Genomic DNA, 12,617 nt, shown 5'->3' on the forward strand with positions numbered 1-12,617 from the left:
TCCATGCTGCCCGGGGATCAGGGGCCCATGAACCACAGGAGACATGGGTGAAGGATGTTGTCTCTGGTGAAGCCTGCTTCTACTGTGGGACCAAGAGAGGTAGGGGCCCTGGGTGAGGAAGATGCCCTCCTCAAGGCTCTGCTTGTGGTTCCTTGCTCCTGCTAGCTGTGTCCATCACCCTGGAGGTCCCAGTGGCCAGGCAGGCCAAAGATGGATGAACAGCCCGACGGCCTCATACAGGAAGAGAAACACCAACAGACGGACAGACAGACAGACGGGGCTTCTCCCCATCGAGAGGGGGAGGGGCTCTGTGCCATGCACCAGCCGCCGCCGCGCCCTGCAGCCCCCAAATACCTTCATCTTCATCCCCGTCATTATCCGCTAAGTCCTCGCCCTGTTTCTTAGCGCCGGATCCTGGGGACCAGACACGGGGAGACACAACAGCACAGAACAGAGAACAAAACAGAGAGAGAATTCAAAAACAGCATGACTGCAGTGTGGCCCAGCAAGCCAGCTCTGGGCCTAGGCCCAGGACAGGCAGGAGGGATGGCAAGAACTGTGGGAATGGGTGGGCTGAGGCCCAGACCTTCAACAGGATGATGGTGTTGCAGGTCCCAGCTGTACTGGCCTCCTGCACCTCCCTGGCTAGCCTCCCTGGCCCCAAGAGCCCATCTCAACCAACTCCCCTTCTGGAGCAGACCGGAAGGAGGAAGCAGCAGCAGCATGTGGATCAGGGCTCAAAGCCAGAGACCCCCCTCAGGGAAAGGACTTCTTCCAGGCAGAACTGACCACACTGGTATGCACAGGCAGGTTGAGCTGGGGAAAAGGGGCAGGGATTAAGGTGCTGGGGGTCATTGCCAGTGTGTGTGTCTGTAGGGCTACTTAGGCAGAGTGGGGTATCAGGGAGCCCAGCCCTGTGCTACCCAGGCCCAGCAGGCAGGCTTGAGCTGGACCTCAGCTGACCCTGATTCCCACAGAAGAAAATGGGAGGTGAAGTTTTCCCTCTACTCTCCCTTGTGGGGGCTCCTGCTCTATTTAATGGGTTTGTGACCACAGGAGCCAGGCCTGAGAGCAGCAAGCATTGCTATGAGATGTAGAGAGAGCCAGAGAGGGAAGGTGGGAAAGAAGAAAGGGGCAAAGGAAAGAGGGACAACAGAGGGAGAGAGAGAGAGAGAGAGAGAGAGAGAGAGAGAGAGAGAGAGAGAAAGAGAGAGAGAGAGAAGAATGGTAATAGCTCCTACCATGTACTGAATATTTATCAAGTGCCAGACACCCTACATCTTCCTTATTGTTCATTGGATCTGTACACTCGCATGAGGTAGGCACTATCTTTATTCTTTTCTCTCTGAAGGGGAAACTGAAGGTCAGAGAGGTAAAGTGACTTGCTTAAGATCACATAGTTAAGGATGTGCTAAAGGTGAGATTCAAAGCCAGATCTGCTTGACTCCAAAGCCTGTGGTCTTTCCACTGCATCATGCCACCTTTCTGGGTTGGAGGGGGGTGGTGGCAGGGGAGGGAAATAAATAATGAGCAAGAGGTGGAGCATGGAAGGTAGGGGAGGGCAGAAAAGAAGAGCCTTGAGGAGAATAAAAAGTGACACTGAGGAAGCAGGGTCAACAGACACCAAGTCTCTTTACTGTTGGAGGGAGACAGACAGGAGAAAGGGGACCGACTATGGTTGGAATGATCGTGTGTGGAAACAGAGGGTGCTCGGCTGGCACTCTAGGGCTCACCCCACCGTCGTATCTATGCCATCAGACACTTTCAGCCAGGAGGTAGTCAATAGCCCTCTTTCTCAGCTGATCTGGGCTCTGGTGATAGAATCCCCTTATAACTGGGAATCAAAATAGGGATTACTGCTGGGAATATGGATGACCTGCCGACGCCCATGTTCAGCGGGGAAGCAATTACAGAAGACAGCCCTTCCACCCTCTGCACCCTATAATGACCCTGGGTCCATACTTCCAGAGGGATAAAGAATAGGAAAGCTATCAGTCTTTTTGCATAACTATTATGCTGTCTCCCCTGCCCACTAAATATTTCCACTCAGCTGAGAATCTAGCCCAAAGAGTGGGGTGGGTGGGAGGGTTGGGAGATCAGCTCCGCTTTAAGACCTGCCGTCTTAACCTCCACTTGGCAGTAGTGTCCTCAGTCACCCTTCAGGACAGGTGGCATCATCCCCCCACAGAAACGGCAGGCCTCCAACTCAATCCTGAACATGAATTCCCTCCCACTGAATGACGGTGGAGGTGTGTGTATGTGTGTGTGTATGGGGGTAGGCAAGTTGAGTTGTCAAGTTGTTCCCGGGCACTCCTTTCCTTCCCATGAGCCTTGGCTTGGAAGAAATGTCTCTTTCACACACACCCTCCCCTCCCCACTCAGTGTGCCTGACTTCCAGTATTGTCGAAGTCTCCCAGGCACAGATGATCCTGCAGGTCTTTCATCTCAGCATTTTCCGGGCTATGCCTCACCTGCTGCCACGCTTCTCCTTAGGGCCAGCTCCACCCCCAGCCCCCCACACTGTGATGCTGCAGGGTCCCAAGCAGGCCAGTCCTATGACCCTCTGCATACCAGTTTATGTGGCTATGAATATGTACCACACATTCATAGCAAGACACATTCATAGCAAGAGACTAGCACCTGCAGCCCTGAGCTTCCCAAGCCCAGGGAGATGGCTCAGGTTGGGCCTGTGATAGTCAAAGGAGAAAGTGGGAGAGGATGCCTCCTGGCTCTGTCTTTCTCACTGGGACCTCCTACATCAGGTAATGGAAAACAGCGCTTGTGCCTGGAGGAACCAGGCTCAAGAGCAGTAATCACGGACAGGAGATGGAGAGATCTCTGAGAATGGGTCTCCCCACAAAAGGTGAAAGCTCCTGGGGAGGGAACTAACACAAATGGCTAACTGATCAGAAGCTCTTCCCCATGCTGTCTGGGACCCATTTTCTAACTTGCTTGTGGGGCTTTGGGGAACCAGCTGAGCTTCTTCCCTCCGTCTCTCCCTCCCTTCCTTTCTTTCTTTTAATGTGGTGCTGGGGCCTGAGCTCAGGCCCTCATGTAGGCATGATACTGCAGAGAGCCTTCTGGGCCCAAATTTTTAAAATATTTCTAGTTAGACAAAGGGGAACAGGGAAAAGAAAGAGAGAGGAAAGACACCTCAGCACCACCCTACCATACATGAAATGCCCTGAGTGAAGTCTATCAAGCCCCCATGTCTTCCTAGGGCTCCAACCCAGAGTCTCCTTCTTGGTAAGGTATGTGGTCTACCAGGTGAATTAACTACTTCCTGGCTTAATCAGCTGCATGTAAGTCCTAGGCTAGAGAGTTCTTCAGAGTAGCCTTGTGGTCTCCAATCAATCGCTTCTGAATTTTCTCTCTATCTCACACCCCAACAGCACCAGCACCTGCTTTTGCTCAGAACCAACCATCATGACTGGAGGCAGGGGAAACAGCATGGCTGGTAACCTGCAAGACCTGCATGCCTGAGGATCCCAGTTCGAATCCTAGCACTGCATGCACTACTGTCTCTCTCACTCTCCCCTGTGAAATTCCCTGTCTTATAGGAAATAACTATTTAAAATATCACAATCAGTAAGTGCTTGTATCTGAGTGGAGCTTCCATTAAGCTTTTGAGCCAAACTCCCAGAGGTGGACTGGACTGTGCTTGACTTTTCCTAGAGTTCTGGAGACCCCATCCATCCTAAGAAATATGTTAATGTTACCTCCTTACAGATTACCCCCTCCCTGCCCCAGGGAGGTAGCATAAAGGAACCAGTATATGAACCCTTCTTCCTAAATCGATGTATATATGGAATGATAAGGCCAGAATGGGCCCCCTACTGTGGGGAAGTGCAGAGGTTGTTAAAGGAAAACACTAGAACTAAGGTATCAGTGGGTGTTAGCAGCAGATGGGGGCTTATCCGGGTATTGTGGTTCCTAGGCACAGACTTTTTGCAATACCATGATGTTGCTTTGTTTGTGGAAAAAAAAAATAAACATGCTGACTGAGAACCTCTTGTGTGTGAGGTCTTAGCCTGGGTATGGGGACATGTCAGAATCCTATCCCTTGGGCAGCCTGCCTCACTATATCCATCCTGCCTCTGTATCCATCAGAGTCGCCTGGGAAATGGTGCAGTGGATAAGGCATTAGATGCTCAAGCATGTGGTCCCAAGTTACATCCCTGACACTGCATGTGCCTAAGTGATACTCTGGTTCTACTCTCTCTCATTAACAACTAAATGGACTTTCAATAATCATCCAGTGCATTGCTCAATGTGTCCCTGATTCTTCACCGTACTCTCTGAGATGTGTACTCATTTGGGAACATTCAGATCCAGGAATGTTAGTAGCCAACACTCTGGGGACCCTGGCCTTAGGATTTCAAAGGAAAATAAACTCTACTATGCTCACTAAATGGTACCAGGGAACAGGCTGTGATTCCCCACCTGTTTCTTGGCCTATAGCTATTTCCAATTTGGCCCTGGCCCATTGACATTTTGCCATTTTTCAGAGTTGGGGAGGTGAGAATGACCAGATAGGAGTTGCCTGCCTGCTACAGTGGAAAGAACACTGCCCTGAGGGTCAAGGGACTCAGGTTTGGGTATCAACTCTGCCACAGACCAGCAAAAGGGCAACAGCAAATCACCTTTCCTGGGCCCATTTCCTCATCCATGAACTTGGGAAGCTGATTCCCATCTTACAAGTTTATAAAGTTGTAGAGAAAAACCGACAAGGTCAAATTTCAAACATTTTTGCAGAAAACATAAAGCGGGGTTCAAAGGGAGAAGAATTATTATGTGGGGCAATGGATTCTTCCCAGCTAGAGAGGACATTTCAAATTTGGAGTCTGACCCTCTTTTTGAATCTCCAGTTCCCAGAGACCACCACGATCAGCTGCCAGACTTGCCTGGGCCACTCAAGTCTGCTCTGACCAGAGGTGGTGAGAGAGGTGGAGAGATTACTCAGTCTGTATGTTTGGTCTAAGCTGCAAGTCAGAAGAGTCAGAAACTTTTAACCCTGGAAGGAATATGCAGGGACAAACTGGTAGCTACTCTGTGTGTATGTGTGTCTATGTGTGTGTGTGGGGGGGTGGTTGTACTTCCTTCCGGCTCTATCTTGGCAGCCTTATCTTTCTTGAGTCGCCTTGAGGAGAAACAATGGCTCTGTCTGTGGCACATGCTTTTGGATGGAATTGGGGGCTGGCAAGAGTGGGAAAATGGGTCTGCTGCTTCTGCTCTGAACCTGCCTGAGGCCACTGAAGCCTCCTTAAAGAGTAGCCAGGGCCCTTGGATGAGGTGGAGCGTGTGCCTGCTCACCAACCGCCGCCCCCCACCCTGGAGCCTGAGCTGTCTGAAGGAAGACTGAGCCCTCAGGAGGCAAGGACTGGTGGGCAGGCAGTCCTCCCTCTCTCTCTCTCTCCCTCCCCGCCGGCTCGCTACCTACCTCCTTTCCTACAAATTTTCCTGTTGGGCTTTCGGGCGCATTCCTTGGAAATCCGCTTTACTGTAAAATGAATAAAAAACTAAAAAATAACAGGAGGCCTCTGCCCAGGGTCATGCACCCCCACCCCCACCCCAAACACCAAGAGCTGCTCTGCAGGCGGCACATGGCAGAGAGCCTGTCCCACCATCTCCTGGTTTCTGTCACTTACCTTCATATGACCCCCATGGGAGGAGGCATCAGCTAGTGAATGAGGAGGTACCTGAGCAACGTCTACCAGGCTCCCCTCCAGCCACCCCCTTCCCCCAGTCTCTCCCACACACCCAGAACCCTTAGCCATACACACCTACCACCTTTCAAAGCAGGTGGAATGGCAACAGGGGGCCCTGGTGGAGCCAGCATCCTCCCACAGGCAGTTGCCAGCAGCGCCCCATACTCCCCCAGGGGGGACCCTCACCCACCACTCCAGCCCTAGACCTGTCAGAACTCTCGGGATTGGTCAGGCCCCTCTAGGGAACAGTGTCACTCACACATGGGAGCTCAGACAATGCTGGGCTAGTGGAAATCAGGGAGGAGGAAGGGGAAGAGCAAGCAGAGTGATGGCTGGAAGCATTTTCACAGACAGACAAGAAGAGGCATGCTGCAGGGCACACGACCACATGCAAGCCACAAACGCCAGGAGGTAGGTTGGAGGCAAGGAGGGCCCAGTGCCTGGTCATAGCACTCACCATCTTCTGTGGGGACATAGACATTCAGGTAGAGGCAGTCTTCATTTGGCTCCTGGATATACGTGGCAACGATATCCAAGTTAGCAGTGAACCAGACAGGCAGCATGACTTCGGGCACAGCTGTGTGGATATTCTGGGGGCACACTGGGGGGAAGTGTGTGGCGTTCCGGATGCCTGACCAGGACGGGGGTGGTTCAGGGGGCAGGAACCGTTTCTCGCCGATCGGGGGAGCTGCGTAGGGTACCCCCAGGTATTGGTCCACAGGTCCCAGGATCTCACTGGGCAATGGTACCCGGGCACCCCTTAGCTTCCCAAAGTGAGTGTTGACCGTGGGTGCTGGGGCCTGTGTGCTGGCCCTCAGCACCAAGCTGAAGAACCACAGGGTGAGACACAGGCTCCGGCCAACTGTGGGCTTGGGGCTCAGGGACAGCGAGGGCGGGCCAAGCCGCAGCCACATGTTCCGGGCAGGGGGACTGGCAGGAAAGGCAGACTCCAGGGTCACAGCATCAGCCTGATAGGCAGCCCCTTCATAGCCACACTGACTTGAACCTCAAAACTGAGCTCAGGAGGGACACCTACAGGTGCCCTGCACCGTGGAGAGCAGGTCTTCCGGGCGCCACAGCTTCAGAAAGAGGACTCCCTCAGGGCCAGACAGGCCTGTGGAAAGAGGGAAGTATGTGTCATCCAAGAGGGTCACACTTCAGGCCCTGCTGGGTTCCGGCTTCTATATGGTTAGGAGAGGTATCCCATGCTTGGGGTTGGGGCAGGGGGCGGGGGTAGATATTCTCCACAGCCAGCCAGAAGCTGTGGAGAACATCTTCCTGGCCACAGATGGCAGCCACAGGGGGGATGAATGGAAGAGTGACAGCTGTCACTGTGCGTGTCCAGTCCCCCACTTTTCACTCCTCAATCAGCAGAGCTCATAGATGTCAGTTAGAGTCACAATAGCACGTGGTGGGAGAACTGGAAATGGGACCTGGGCCCCTATGTGCTGTGTCAACACTGAGTTCCCTACCCTGCCACTCCACTCACTCCAATTAACTCCAGACAAGAAGATCCACCTCCCCAAGTGTAGGGCTGTTAACATCACCCTAGGATTCTAAGGTAGGGATGAGGAAACTTTTTTTTTTCTGTCAAAGTCCATTCGAATATTCATAGCATCGTAAGCCATACAAAATCTAACAGTTTAAGTGGCCTGGGAGGTGGCATAGTGGACAAAGCATTGGATTCTTAAGCATGAGGCCATAAATTCTGTTTCTGACATGGCATGTGTCAGAGTGATGGCTCTGGTTATTTCTCTCTCCTCTCTCTCATTAATACATGTTGAAACAAAACAAAACATAAAATTACCAGCTTAACAAGGAGCACTTAATGTTGCTATGAAGAAAAGCTATGGTTGCCCTGGCAGGACAAGACCAAATGATTTATCAGGCCATAGGAGGCCTGTGGGCTGGATGTCCCCTACCCTTGCTTTAAGGCGTAAGGGAAAGCTTCAAATGGACCACGGGCCCCACAGAGAAACTCCTTTACTCCTAGAGAGGGCAGGGGACAGGAGAGTCATCTACCAGAGTCCCCAGACTCTTCCAGGCCCCTCCAAGTCCTCAAACCTTGCTCTGTGGGCTCTAATTCATATGAAACACCAGAACTGAGGTGGAAGCCCTTCTGCCCATAACACTTGGCTTCGCTGATGCTGAGGGGCAGGTGTGTGGGGTGCCCACTCAGACTCACAGGAAAAACTCACAAAGACTCAAAGAGGGAGTGAGAGAGCCCAAGTCAGGATCACAGACACTGTAACATTCACTCAGTAGTAGACATACATTCCAAAGCCACAGAGATTCCCTCTTATAACCCACATTTAGAGAGAGAGCCTCACAGACAGATTCATTTAGAGATGCACACAGAAAAGTGTTCTAAACTAGAAATATGTAATGCTGAGGCAAGAAACCAGGGCCTCACATGTGTGTGATGCCCCTGAGATGCCTCCCCAACTTTTTCTTTCCTCCCTTCCTTCCTTTTTCCCTCCCCACTTCCTTCTTTTTACAGGAGTGAAGGACAGAGAAGAGAGACACCATAGCACTGTTCCACCATACATGGAGGTTCTCCCCCATACTATCCATGTATTTCCATGTTCATGCACAGCAAGGTGTGTGCTCTACTGAATGAGCTCTTGCCTAACCCTAAGATTCAATGGAATAGAGTAACTAATACACACACACGCACACACGCACACGCGCGCGCGCACACACACACACACACACACACACACACACACACACACACCCCACCTAGAAATATATCCAGAGATATTTGTGGCAGAATGGTGACATATAGGTAGGAATGGAAACAGAAAGAATAATGCATTCAAAACCCACCAACCTTCTGACACAGTCATACTGCCAGCACATGTGTGCACTCCTGCATGGACACAGACGGATGGATGGGGACACACACACACACACACTCACACTCCCTGTTTCTCCCGCCTTCCAACTAAGACTGCAGGCCTACTCCTTTAAGAACTGACTGGAGGGTGGGGGAGGGAGACTGGAAACGCCCAGCCAGGCCACCTCAAGAAGGGAATGGGAATGTGTGTGTGTGTGTGTGTCTGTGTGTATGAGAGAGGGAGAGAAAGAGTGGAAGAGAGAAAGAGAGGGAAGGAGGATGGAAGAAGAAAAAGGAGGGCTAGTAGAGCAAAAGGGGAGGGGGCTCAGAGGAAATGGCAAGCAGAGTATGGGGGGGGGTTTACCAGACATTGCCACGATGCACTAGGGTGGGGGTGAGAAGGGGAAGGAAGGGGTTGGAGGAGGGAGGTGGGGCAAGAGTGTGTCTGTGTGTGTGTATGGGGGGTGATAGTCTGCAGCTGAGTTCACACAATCCCCCCATTCACTGTCTCCATGGCAACACTGGAGCACAGACTGCTCATTCACACGGCTTCCCCACCAGCAACCCCCCCCCCCATTAACTCCCTCGGTGCCGTGGCCCCTCCCCACCATTTCCATTAACCCTTTACCAATGTCTCCCTTATTAATCAGCGATGTCTCCCTCGATATCAATCAGCGCCAAATGCCTACCCCGTTGAGTCAATTCTTTGCAGCCCCCATGAATACTTCAGCAAATCCACCGACCCCCAAACGCCCTCTGTACCCTATGATCCACTGTGTGTCCCCCAAGGCCAAGATTTCCATCCTGGTCCAACTTGCAATTCGAAAGACAAGGAGAGGAGGCAATGCTGGGGATGAGCATGACATCTGGGGGTTCTCTGGGGGCTGGAGCAGTATTGGTGAGACCATTGTGCAGGAATGCACAGCTATTGAGAACTGCAGTGAGGGGGAGCTACATGGGTTCAGAATGGTATTGGGGGGCAGAGCTGCATTGGAATGGAGAATAGGATAAAGGCCTCCACTGGGGGGGCTGCAGAGAGTGGGGGAGGGAGTCTGGCTATCAGATGCTCTGATGGAAGAGGGATGGGGCTGCACTGCGGGGGAGGAGAGACTGGCAATGTGTAATGCTGGATGGGTCTGGGGGCCCTCGGTAGGGTTATTTTGAAGAGCATGCTGGCTGGACTGTGGAACTGGAAGGACCAGAGGTGGGAGGATTATAGGGATGCAGGATTCAGGGAGGAGACAGAGAGAAGCTGGGGAGGATTTGGGGAGGGGGGTGGTCAGAGGTGCCAATGGAGAACATGGGGTTGAGAAGGATGGGGGGGGTTTGAGAAGGATGTGGAGCACTGACAGGGGAGTGGAGGAGCCCAGAATTGGGAGGGGATAGGGATGAGGCAAGGGATGGATAGCTGAGAGACCAGGGTGGGCAACCTCACCTGTTCCCCAGGCTGTCACCAGCGACTGAACAGGGCCGCAGACCACCCATATCGACTCCAGGCCAAGGGCTCCACACCAGAATCCCAAGATCTGCTCTCCGGCAGGGCAGCCCAGCTGCTGTGCTTGAGCACAGAGGGGGCGCGCTGCGCGCGTACCCAGACACTGGAGGGGGGGCGCGGGCGGCGCAGTCCCTACCATTAACTCCTTTTGTGCCAGAGATGGCTGAAGTCCTGGGGCATGGCCCAATTCCTCTCATGTTCAATCACACTATTCAGGGTCTCACTCCTGTACCTCTCCCTGACACACACACACACACACACACACACACACACACACACACACACACACACACACACACACACACACCTCTTCAGGTTACAGACAGGTGGGCTTCCAGGGCAGTGAATCCAAACTTTACCTGCCAACTTCAAGATGATGGAACAAAGGGAGAAAATAGAGGCACTGCTAGCAGGAAGTCCAGGCACATTCTACAGAGACCCATCTCCACCTCACTCAGCCTGCTCTGCCCCTTCCCGGCACCCGTGCTTCTCTAGCAGCAACCAGTGGGGAAGCTGCTGTACCTTCATCCTGTCACTCTCCCAAAGGTCACTGCTGTTCCTTCCTGTTGCCTCTGCTGGGGCACATTAGAAATGGTGGCAGCAAAATGCCAGTTTTCTGGCTGCTTCAGCAGGCTCTTCCCTCCAAGTCTGGCAGCCTTTGTGTCCTGGGTTTCAGCCTGTTCAGGTTGTCTGCCCCACCCCCAACCCCTCTGCATGTCCCTTGTCCCAGTGAGCCCCTTGTGTCAGGATAGAACAGGTCAGAGAAGAAAGCTTCCATTGTAGCTGCCTTGACCCTGTAAGGGAGTTTCATTTATTGTGCACATGACTCTTCAAACTGGTTAAGTCCTGTATGAGCAAGGGCTTCATGGACTTCAGAGGGGTTTATTATGTTTTTATTATCATTATGTTTAATAATTTGGGTGTTACTGATTGGTGTTCCTGGTTTGACCAGCACACTTCACACTTCCCAGGAATGTGGTGCAAATATGGCCTAGATGGAGTTTTCATACACATCACTGTCCATCTCCCTGCCCCCACCCCCACCCCCACCCCCAGGCCAGGCTAGGGCTGGTCCTCTCCCAGCTCCTAACTGGAACACCAGAAGACTCCATTATGATAACCCAGTTGGCTCTTCTGGGTAACCTGAGATCTAGGGGCGGGGGTGGGAGTTTGGGTGGTTGAGAATGACCCTGCACAGCTCCAAATGTGATTCCGACAACAAGAGCTTAGAGAGGTCCCTCTCCTCAAACAGGGAGTGAGCATCAGTCATCCTGGGTGAACTGCTTTGAGTGGGTCATGTGAAAACCAGCCATTCCGTCAATGGAGCAGAGAGAAGGGGACTTCTTTTTTCCAGGCTCCCCTTCCACACCTGTTTAATGGTGATACCCACCAATGGAGAATGATTTTTTTGTTCCAAGAACTCTCCAGAAAGTTCTCTGTCTGGGGCAACTGCTTGATACATGATTGTGACCATATGAGGTGGCAACAAAACAAACCAAAAGCTGGGTAGGCATTATCTGTCACCTCCTGCCTCTTGGGACCTTTTTTTTTTTTTTTTTTTGGTAACCTAGCATGTGGACTAAATCAGATTCCACTGATTGCTTCCCACTGGCCTAATGGTCCCTCCCCAACCCAAGTGACTCAGCCTCCACAGATAAAAGCTGTTAATGCTAAACTGAGAAGGTAAGTTGTTCTTAGGTAAGTTGTTCTTAAGAGACTAAGGGTCCAAACTTTCATGATGCTGCCAGGTTGGAGAAGGGATGAGCAAGTGGCCATCCAATTAGAATTAAGAAATGCAGGGGGTGGAATGTAAACAACAGAAGCTCTGAATTGTCTTTTCAGCCCACGGCACTCTCCAGAGAGTCCATCCTCCCCAGACATGCAGAAGTCACACACTCCCTTTGCAAAGAAGCTCTGTGTATTGGGTGCAACAGCTCTGGGGTCTCTATATAAATAATATACAAAACCCAACAGCTCAATGCCTGATGTTAACAAAAATACTAAAAATGCATTAAAAATGGAGCCTGAGGGAAGAGGCTTGACCACTATAGGTGCAAGTCTGGGAAGGGACTTGGAAATAGAAGGTGGGGCCACATCCAGTGCACAAGTGGTTCCTCCGTGAGGCTCAGTAGCGTCCAAATATGTTGGTACTGGGCTGTGGCTGGGTATCTGTGAAAAACCAGAGATTATCAGGGCTGGGGGACCAAACAGGGCATGGGTGTGCATGAGGAGAGTGACTCAAGTATTGAGGGGAGGGGCAGACTGGAAGGCCTCCCCCCACAACCTGGGCTTGAAGCAAGCCCCACAGCTACCCTGGCCCACCCCACGGCCCCCTAGTTCCATGGGGCACTTCTGGAGAGGGAAGGCAGGCTTACTGGAGAGCTGCTGTTGGAGTTGCCGGACCAAAGCTGCTGTCTGTTGCTGTTGTTGTGTCTGCTGAAGTCCCTGGCGCTGAAACTGAGGTGGAGCCGCCAAATGGACAACTGAACAGGGACGACCTTCCACTTCCTCCTCCCAACCTTGGCTCTCAACCCCAGTTTAGAGTGTCATGACCACTGCCCTCCTCTAGCCCACT

At 52.2% G+C, this 12,617-nt stretch overlaps 2 protein-coding genes across 10 annotated transcripts in view; both read right to left on the reverse strand.

The window, feature by feature from the left end:
- Window positions 1–10,476, reverse strand: part of NLGN3 (neuroligin 3) — a 32,328-nt gene extending 21,852 nt beyond the window's left edge. Inside the window, exons 1-4 of one of the 4 annotated variants that reach the window (XM_060183491.1) lie at window positions 10,402–10,476; window positions 6,166–6,822; window positions 5,441–5,500; window positions 355–414 (exon numbers count right to left, since the gene is read on the reverse strand). In XM_060183491.1, the coding sequence (XP_060039474.1) occupies window positions 355–414; window positions 5,441–5,500; window positions 6,166–6,622 (577 nt within the window). In that variant the 5' untranslated portion in view covers window positions 6,623–6,822; window positions 10,402–10,476. Of the gene's footprint in view, window positions 1–354; window positions 415–5,440; window positions 5,501–6,165; window positions 6,823–9,982; window positions 10,136–10,401 lie in introns of those variants that run through there. The other 3 variants (XM_007535944.2, XM_007535945.2, XM_007535946.2) reach the window with 3 other exon arrangements.
- A 1,466-nt stretch (window positions 10,477–11,942) lies between these two features.
- Window positions 11,943–12,617, reverse strand: part of MED12 (mediator complex subunit 12) — a 37,117-nt gene continuing 36,442 nt past the window's right edge. For all 6 annotated transcript variants that reach the window (XM_060183633.1, XM_060183632.1, XM_060183631.1 and 3 more), the window contains 2 exons: window positions 12,418–12,499; window positions 11,943–12,211 (listed from right to left, as the gene is read on the reverse strand). In XM_060183633.1, coding sequence (XP_060039616.1) covers window positions 12,168–12,211; window positions 12,418–12,499 — 126 coding nt within the window. In that variant the 3' untranslated portion in view covers window positions 11,943–12,167. The remainder of the gene's footprint in view (window positions 12,212–12,417; window positions 12,500–12,617) is intronic.

The sequence above is a fragment of the Erinaceus europaeus genome, chromosome X (genome assembly GCF_950295315.1).
Source record: "Erinaceus europaeus chromosome X, mEriEur2.1, whole genome shotgun sequence".
NCBI lineage: Eukaryota > Metazoa > Chordata > Mammalia > Eulipotyphla > Erinaceidae > Erinaceus > Erinaceus europaeus.